We start from the raw sequence: 8,884 nt of genomic DNA on the forward strand, positions 1-8,884 counted from the left end.
AAGCAGATCCACCCCAACCTTCAGATCAGAACAGAATCCTAGCCAACACTTTAATCAATAGCATTGTTAAAGACCTTGGACCCAGAGGCACCCAGATAACTGCACCCAGACTCCTGTCCTTCAGAAACTGTGAGATGATAAATGTTTGTTGCTTTAACTGTTTTTAATAAGTTAATTTGTTACACAGCCACAGATAACTAGCAGTCTGTGCTTATAATTCTTCACTTAAGTAAGGAACAAGTGAATCCCGTTCCTTAACTGTTTTGGGAACCCTAATGGCCTATTATGAGTTAATTTTCATAATTTATTTTTAAATTTTCTAATAACTATACATTATTTTCTCTAATAATCCATGTGCATTTACGACCAGAAGTGATTTTTCCCAAAAAAATCTGAGTAGAACTGACATTTCATGAATGCTTTATCTCCTGCATTCCCTTATCCCTGCAGGGTGGCCCTGCATACCCTTATCCCCAAACCACTTCACTGGGGCACTTCACTCTCTAAACACTCTTTCAATTAAGGATAGTATCTACTAGGGGCACCTGGGTAGCTCAGTCGGTTAGGTGTCCGACTTCCGCTCAGGTCATGATCTCACGGTTTGTGAGTTCAAGCCCCGCGTGGGGCTCTGTGCTGACAGCTCAGAGCCTGGAGCCTGCTTCGGATTCTGTGTCTCCTCTCTCTGCCCTGCTCACGTGCTCTCTCTCTCTCTCTCTCTCCCAAAAATAAACATCAAAAAATTTTTTTTTCTTTTAAAAAAACAGATACCTACATAAGGAAAGGTCAATCATTTCCTCTGGAATTTAAACTGAGATCTCCTCCAAAAGCAGGGAGGAAGACAAAAAAAGCTCTTCCCATTTCTCTTTAAACTGCAATTTCTTGGGGCACCTGGGTGGCTCACCTGGTTAAGCTTAATCGTGGGACTTTTGATTTCATCTCAGGTAATGATCTCACAGTTCCCATAGGATTGAGTCCTGCATTGGGCTCCATGCTGACAGCAGGAAGCCTGCTAGGGATTCTTGGATTCTTCCTTCCTTCCTTCCTTCCTTCCTTCCTTCCTTCCTTCCTTCCTTCCTCCCTCCCTCCCTCCCTTCCTTCCTTCCTTCCTTCCTTCCGCAGGAAGCCTGCTAGGGATTCATTCATTCTTGCTTTCCTTCCTTCCTTCCTTCCTTCCTTCCTTCCTTCCTTCCTTCCGCAGGAAGCCTGCTAGGGATTCATTCATTCTTGCTTTCCTTCCTTCCTTCCTTCCTTCCTTCCTTCCTTCCTCCCGCAGGAAGCCTGCTAGGGATTCATTCATTCTTGCTTTCCTTCCTTCCTTCCTTCCTTCCTTCCTTCCTTCCTTCCTTCCGCAGGAAGCCTGCTAGGGATTCATTCATTCTTGCTTTCCTTCCTTCCTTCCTTCCTTCCTTCCTTCCTTCCTTCCGCAGGAAGCCTGCTAGGGATTCATTCATTCTTGCTTTCCTTCCTTCCTTCCTTCCTTCCTTCCTTCCTTCCTTCCGCAGGAAGCCTGCTAGGGATTCATTCATTCTTGCTTTCTTTCCTTCCTTCCTTCCTTCCTTCCTTCCTTCCTTCCTTCCTTCCTTCCTTCCGCAGGAAGCCTGCTAGGGATTCATTCATTCTTGCTTTCCTTCCTTCCTTCCTTCCTTCCTTCCTTCCTCCCGCAGGAAGCCTGCTAGGGATTCATTCATTCTTGCTTTCCTTCCTTCCTTCCTTCCTTCCTTCCTTCCTTCCTTCCTTCCGCAGGAAGCCTGCTAGGGATTCATTCATTCTTGCTTTCCTTCCTTCCTTCCTTCCTTCCTTCCTTCCTTCCTTCCTTCCTTCCGCAGGAAGCCTGCTAGGGATTCATTCATTCTTGCTTTCTTTCCTTCCTTCCTTCCTTCCTTCCTTCCTTCCTTCCTTCCGCAGGAAGCCTGCTAGGGATTCATTCATTCTTGCTTTCCTTCCTTCCTTCCTTCCTTCCTTCCTTCCTCCCGCAGGAAGCCTGCTAGGGATTCATTCATTCTTGCTTTCCTTCCTTCCTTCCTTCCTTCCTTCCTTCCTTCCTTCCTTCCTTCCTTCCGCAGGAAGCCTGCTAGGGATTCATTCATTCTTGCTTTCTTTCCTTCCTTCCTTCCTTCCTTCCTTCCTTCCGCAGGAAGCCTGCTAGGGATTCATTCGTTCTTGCCTGCCTGCCTTCCTTCCTTCCTTCCTTCCTTCCTTCCTTCCTTCCTTCCGCAGGAAGCCTGCTAGGGATTCATTCATTCTTGCTTTCCTTCCTTCCTTCCTTCCTTCCTTCCTTCCTTCCTTCCGCAGGAAGCCTGCTAGGGATTCATTCATTCTTGCTTTCTTTCTTTCCTTCCTTCCTTCCTTCCTTCCTTCCTTCCTTCCTTCCTTCAGCAGGAAGCCTGCTAGGGATTCATTCATTCTTTCCTTCCTTCCTTCCTTCCTTCCTTCCTTCCTTCCTTCCTTCAGCAGGAAGCCTGCTAGGGATTCTTTCTTTCTTTCTTTCTTTCTTTCTTTCTTTCTTTCTTTCTTTCTTTCCTTCCTTCCTTCCTTCCTTCCTTCCTTCCTTCCTTCAGCAGGAAGCCTGCTAGGGATTCATTCATTCTTTCCTTCCTTCCTTCCTTCCTTCCTTCCTTTCTTTCTCTCTCTCTCTCTCTCTCTGCCATTCCCCCACTCACCCACACTCTCTCTCTCTCAAAATAAATTAAAAAACTTAAAAAAAAAAAAACCTACAATTCCTTATGGCTGCTATAACAAATTACCACAAACTTGGTGGCTTAAAACAGCATGTATTATATTATAGTTCTGAAGGTCAAAAGCCTGAATTCAGCTCCACTGTGCTAAAATCAAAATGTGGGTAGGCTGGCATTCCTCCTGGAGACTCCTTAGGAGAATCTGTATCCTCGCCAAATTTTCCAGCTTCTAAAGGCCACCTCCATATGGTCCCTTCCTCCATCTTCAAAACCAGCAGTGTAACATCTTTCCTCCTCTCTGAAAGTGCTTCAGTATTTATCTCTTATGAACTCCCAACATTTTGCTAATATAATAATGAAATTAGTTGCCCATTTCTGAAAATACATTCGCTGTCATTAGTGAAACCAGTAGAGTAGAAGAAATGCATATAACCTAAAATATCTTAGGTTCAACTTTCCTCCCTTGTATGAACAGGGTCTATAGTCCACACCCCTAGGAATGACACCCAAAGCTTGATCCCTAAATGGTCCTGTGTCCAATCCCTGACTCCAGAGGATTCTGTTTGTCTGATGGCAATTACAATGGTAACAAATTCCACATCTAGAAATTGTTGAATTCTGCCTGAAATAAACCTTTAATCAAAGCACCGAAAGTTTTCCTAAAAGGACAAAGAGCTAGCACTTCCACATACCTACAAAGGGGTATGAACTGTTTTGCACTAGCTTATTCATAAATATTTAAACTCTGTAATTGTGTTAGAACTTAATCTAAAACTTATTTCATTAAAATCTGTTAGCAAAGTTGTGGGTAAACAATTAGGTAAAAAATTTGGTAAAGAAATACTACATGAGTTCAGAAGGATAACTGAGGGCTGAGATGACAAACCAAAACCTCAAAAGGCAGAGGCATTCAAAAGAACCTTTGAATAAATACTGACAACAATGAATGGACAGGTATTCTGTCTCCTGCTATAGAGGGCAGGTGCTAACCCAACTACAGAAGGACATGAAGATGGGAGAGGTGGGCAAGGACTAAATGAAGGAAGAAGGGGACTTGAATACCTTTCTTTCTTCAAAGCCCATTTTGGGGGCACCTAGGTGGCTCAGTCGGTTAAGCATCTGACTTCAGCTCTGGTCATTATCTTGTGGTTCAGTGCATGAGTTCAAGTCCCGCACTGGGCTCTCTGCTGTCAGCACAGAGCCCGCTTTGGATCCTCTGTCCCCTTTTCTCTCTGCCCCTCTCCCACTCACTCACTCTGTCTCTCTCTCAAAAATAAATAAAAACATAAAAAAAAAAAAAAAAAGTGGTGACCTAGGGGCTCCTGGGTGTCTCAGTCGGTTAAGTGTCCCATTCAGCTCAGGTCATGATCTCGCAGTTTGTGAGTTCAAACCCCCGCATCGGGCTCGGTGCTGACAGCTCAGAGCCCCGAGCCTGCTTCAGATTCTGTGTCTCCCTCTCTCTCTTTGCCCCTCCCCTGCTTGTGCTCTCTCTCTCTCAAAATAAATAAAAACATTAAATTAAAAAAATTAAAAGAAAATAAGTAAATAAACACACATTTATAAAAAAAAAAAAAGGGTGGTGACCTAAACAGATACGTTTGCTTCTTTTAAATAAGCTTTTTAAAGTCAGGAGTCAGGTATCGGGCCCTGCATGCAATAGATATTAAAGTGAAGGAGCAGAGAAGAAACACGCTATCATTTATATCCATAGTTTGATCTTGTCCCAGGTTTTGTAACTTCTCCCAAGCCCTTTAACCTGAACCTATTCTCTTAAGCCTCTGCTCCTTCTATGAAATGAAAATAACACAACCAATCTTACAAGATTTTTATATGTGAAAGTACTCTGTAAATTGTAAATCATGACACAAATGGTAGTTACTACTATAACATCCACTCCTATACACCTAATTCCTCAAATATGCATATTATATATAATCACCTCTATCATTTCCAACTATAATTATTCCTCCTTGAAATTCTATCACATACCTTATTCACCTTCGGTTTCAACATACTCCAATGTTATCTCAAATCTCATCTTTCCTTCTTAAATTTATTCCATACCCATGCATAGTCAGGTGACCCTAGCTAGGAGATCCCTTCATACAATTTCCAAATTGCAACTGTTTCTTTCTTCTGGTCTTATATTCTAAATCTAGGAGACTGCCCATGTTCGTGAGACTTCACCCTTAATTTCTGTATTTTCTAAAGAGTTGAAATCTCATCTTCTCTACAAAATCTTCATTAAAATAAAAGGAATCAAAATGCAAAGACCTAAATTTAAATTCATTTACAAAGATCACAGCTTACAATCTAGCTTAAAATAAATGTCTGTACCATAAGTTTAATCTTTAATTTCTTGCTTCTGAAAAAACTTCTATTCAGACTGTTTTGCAAGAAAATACAAAACATTTATATAATGGTTCTTTGGACTTCTTTATCCTCACCACCAAGACATCAAGTTTTCTTTTTCTCCTTACCTAGCCTACATCTTGAATCATCCTACAAAAACTGCAAAGAATTTGTATTGTTTTTCTTTGTGTTATTTTTCACAACTGCTTTCATTTCACAAGTGAAATCAAATGCATCAATATTCTTTTTTTAAAAATGTAAACAAAAACAAGAATTTGAAACATTTCGTCATTCAATAATATATCACCAGCTGTAACTCCATTTTACTCAGGTACTGCTCACCTCAGACTCCTTAAACGTAAAGAAATCAAAAGGTTCCCTCTGTCAATCAACGACATGAACGCAGCACAGTGCTTAAAACACACCCACACCTTCTTTCCTTGGGTTATCTCATTTACTTCTCACAATGATTTCAGGAAAATAAGTATTACTCATTTTATTAACAAATAGCAAAACTTGTCCAAGGCCATAAAGTTTGAAAAAACGAAATCAAAAGCCTGAGTCCAGCTCTTCTTGAATCTGACTTAAAAAGGGAAGGCTAATACAGTTCTCAAATAGCATTTACTTACATCACTGTCATAATTATACAATGGTGTATCTATTTTTAAAACCCTCAGCGGAATCTTTACATGCCAATTCTCCTTTACTCCATCAGGAAACATCCTTTTAAATATTTACACCATCAGATACCATTCTCAAGTGTAACAAATTAAAATTTTTCTGCTAGAAACATGAAAGCATTTGTCGTTGATTACAACTATCATCTATGATTTTTAAGTAATGAATTACCAAGTATTTACTTGGTATCCTTTACTCACCGAGACAACGTTGTTTTCCCAGAACCAGGCAACCCTCTTAAAAGAATAAGCAGTTTCTGCAATTTATTTAACTTTTCCTCTTGAAACTGCTGGTTCATAAGCCTGTGTGTTCCATGATGGTTGTCCATAGAAGTATCTTTCCAACATCCTTCACTGGTTTCATAGAAACCATTACTCACATATCCATCTTGCACACTGTAGCCATTTGTAGAGGAATGATCTCTACTGGTGTTCTCACTACAATCAATATAGTCATTGTTCTGATCAAAAGTCAAACAGTTCCAGTTAACGTGACAACCATTTACATAATACCCATTTTGAAACTGAGAACCATCTTGGGCATGGAAAATATTTGATGGTGGATTTGGTGGAGCATCGAATCTTTGAATATTTAAATGATAGTTAAAACTGGGAAGAGGAGGACCGGGGGGTACTATAAAAGAATGTACTGACTGCCATTCAGGCCTGAAGGAAGTAAACGAATCATCACAAAATGCAGGTATTACTTGTCCATTACAAGGATATTTGCCTGGCTCGTTTCCCACGTGCTGTGGATAACCACAATGTGACTGAAGAACATTACTAACATCTCTTTTCTTTCCTTCTTCAGATTTTAACAGATCATTATTATGGCCCTGATGACAGGCAGTAACTTGTTCCTCAGAGGGTTCAGGTTCTTTACAACTTCCTTCCAAATCATCTTTTTCATTTTCAAGCTCTTCAATTTCTTTGTAAAACTGGAATAATTCATTGTCAAGCTCTGATTCTTTGGAGTTAAATTTCTGTTTCGTTTCTCGTCCTTTGTCAGCTATACCATTGATAGTGCCTGACTGATTCCTCCCTTCATTACATTTCCTCTTCTCAGGCGGTTTGTAAATGGGTCCTATAAATGCTTTACTTGTGCTATATATCTCATCATCTGTGGATACCAATGGAGGACCTGTATCCTGTAAAATCTGTGCATCAATGGATTCGATAACATCTGGTCTATTATTACCAGGCACCTCATCACGCACAGGTTTCGGCGAGTCTGTAGCTTTGATTTTGTCCTCCTGAGGATAACTATGTCCTCTGACATCAACAACGGTCACAGGAACCCAATCATTCCCAGTTTTCTCTTGGATTCTGTGAAAATCAGCACTACCATGGTGGGAAAAAACATAAGCCTCTTCAGTCGACTTCAATTTTTTATAGCATGGTTCACTTGTTAGTTCTTCACCATGATCCAAGGATTTTGCTTCAATTTCACCATAAGGCATCTGGGGAACAAATAAATCACATAATTATTAGCTAATATTTTAAAAATCTAAACAAAAGTTTTTCAGAAACACCAAAACAGAAAAGACATTTGAATGTGTGATATACACAATTAATGGTAACATTTTCCCAAAATACAAAACTTACAAAGTTGTAATTTTATAACTACTTACTATTTAAGTATTGTTATAATGATTTGGGGGGGAGGGGGGTGAGTCTCACTGAAGGTAAGTAATCTTTTTTTTAAAAAAAGATATATCTCACCTTTAATGGAAATGATGCATTTCTGAACTTAAAGAACTTAAGTTTGGAAAATTAAATCAGTAATATATATTTGATGATATACACAATTGTATACTAAGATGGAGAGTAAATCTGCCAGCCAAACTGCCACATTTCCAAAATGGTGTGATAAATGGCATTTTAAACCCTTACTGTTTAAAATCCCTACATCTTGGGGAGTAAATGGATCCAGCTCTCAAACCTCAGCGTCTCCTTAGCAATCAAATGTTAGGTTACCTGAAATGCCAGACTTTACAGACCCTATTCCTGTTAGTAAAAGTGGTTTCCAACCGGCTGTACTGCATTAATTTAAAAGAAAAATAAATAAACAAACAAACGTCAGTTGCACTAAGAGTGACTCAAACATGTCACATTACGTTTAGAAATCTGGCAACTCCCCAAATCAAAGAGCTGATCTTTTCCACATGCTTGGTCAATCTCAAAGATAAATTCTGCTTCCCCTGAAATTACTTAGGGACCCTCAAAAGTGCGATCCCAAAGCCCGTTTTACATACTTCTTCATTCTGCTCTCTCTCTGGTGTTCCTCTAACAGAGAGGAAAAGGGGCAAAAAAGACGAACTAAACGATACAGGTAGGCCTACAGAGACTGAAGATGACACAACTGCAAAGAACGCCGTCCTTTTGGAAACGGCCCCCCTTCCAAGCGCCTCCGGCCATCTCTCCGCTTCTCATTTCCTCCTTCGAAGTATCATAAAAGTGTCAAAGAACAACAAGCGGTTGCATTAACACGGCGTGGCCTATACACAACCTGAGTCCCATGGCCTCCTGACCTCTAAAGAGGGCAGCCCGGGCAAAAGTGCGTCAGCCGGGGTCTTTGTCCCAATGGAGGCTGTTCGGGTTGTCAGAAATTCAAGAGATCTCCGAGACTCAAAGGTCCACTCCGGGCTAATCAAAAGGGTCCAGCCAAGAGCAGACGAGAGACCAAAAAAAAAAAAAAAAAGACAAACGTCACCGTCACTACCCCACCCTTACTTAAAATGGGGTGTTTACTCACCTTACACTACAGCTCTGCATTGACTTTTACCTCCCAATAAAATCCTCGTCTAGAAAGACACGAACATCTGAAAAGGTAAAAGCAACGCGCAAACACCGCCCCAAAGCAGAGAGGAACTAAACCCCAAGCCCTCAGCATCTGGGCAAGCTGCACCGCCGTACGCAAGATGGCGGCCACCGCGCTGTTACCCCGGCAGGAATTACGGATTTGCGCTCGGCATTGTGGGAACTGAAGTCCAGCGTTCGCACTGGGCCTGGTAAACTCAGCGCTCGGAGACTTGGTCTCCCAGAATTCATTGCGTGAGAGACACACTAGCTGTGACAAACGTAAACCCTAACTAGTTCCCAGATCTGGAGTGGGGAAGTGGTTTAGAACTGTCAACTTGGGCTGAAAACGTCAGTGACCCTACTCTGGGATTCATCCGT

The 8,884-nt window shown here is 41.1% G+C and overlaps 1 protein-coding gene across 7 annotated transcripts in view; it reads right to left on the minus strand.

Annotated features, from left to right (window-relative positions):
* Nucleotides 1-8,599, minus strand: part of N4BP2L2 (NEDD4 binding protein 2 like 2) — a 107,356-nt gene extending 98,757 nt beyond the window's left edge. For 4 of the 7 annotated variants that reach the window (XM_047078612.1, XM_047078603.1, XM_047078631.1 and 1 more), the window contains exons 1-2: nt 8,460-8,599; nt 5,906-7,164 (exon numbers count right to left, since the gene is read on the minus strand). In XM_047078612.1, the coding sequence (XP_046934568.1) occupies nt 5,906-7,164 (1,259 nt within the window). In that variant the 5' untranslated portion in view covers nt 8,460-8,599. The remainder of the gene's footprint in view (nt 1-5,905; nt 7,165-8,459) is intronic. The other 3 variants (XM_047078639.1, XM_047078656.1, XM_047078664.1) reach the window with 3 other exon arrangements.
* Between the last annotated feature and the right edge of the window lie 285 nt (nt 8,600-8,884).

This window comes from Lynx rufus, unplaced genomic scaffold, assembly GCF_022079265.1.
Source record: "Lynx rufus isolate CCGP_SWC_20201006 ecotype Redwood Valley unplaced genomic scaffold, mLynRuf1.p SCAF_1, whole genome shotgun sequence".
In the NCBI taxonomy this organism is placed as follows: Eukaryota; Metazoa; Chordata; class Mammalia; order Carnivora; family Felidae; genus Lynx; species Lynx rufus.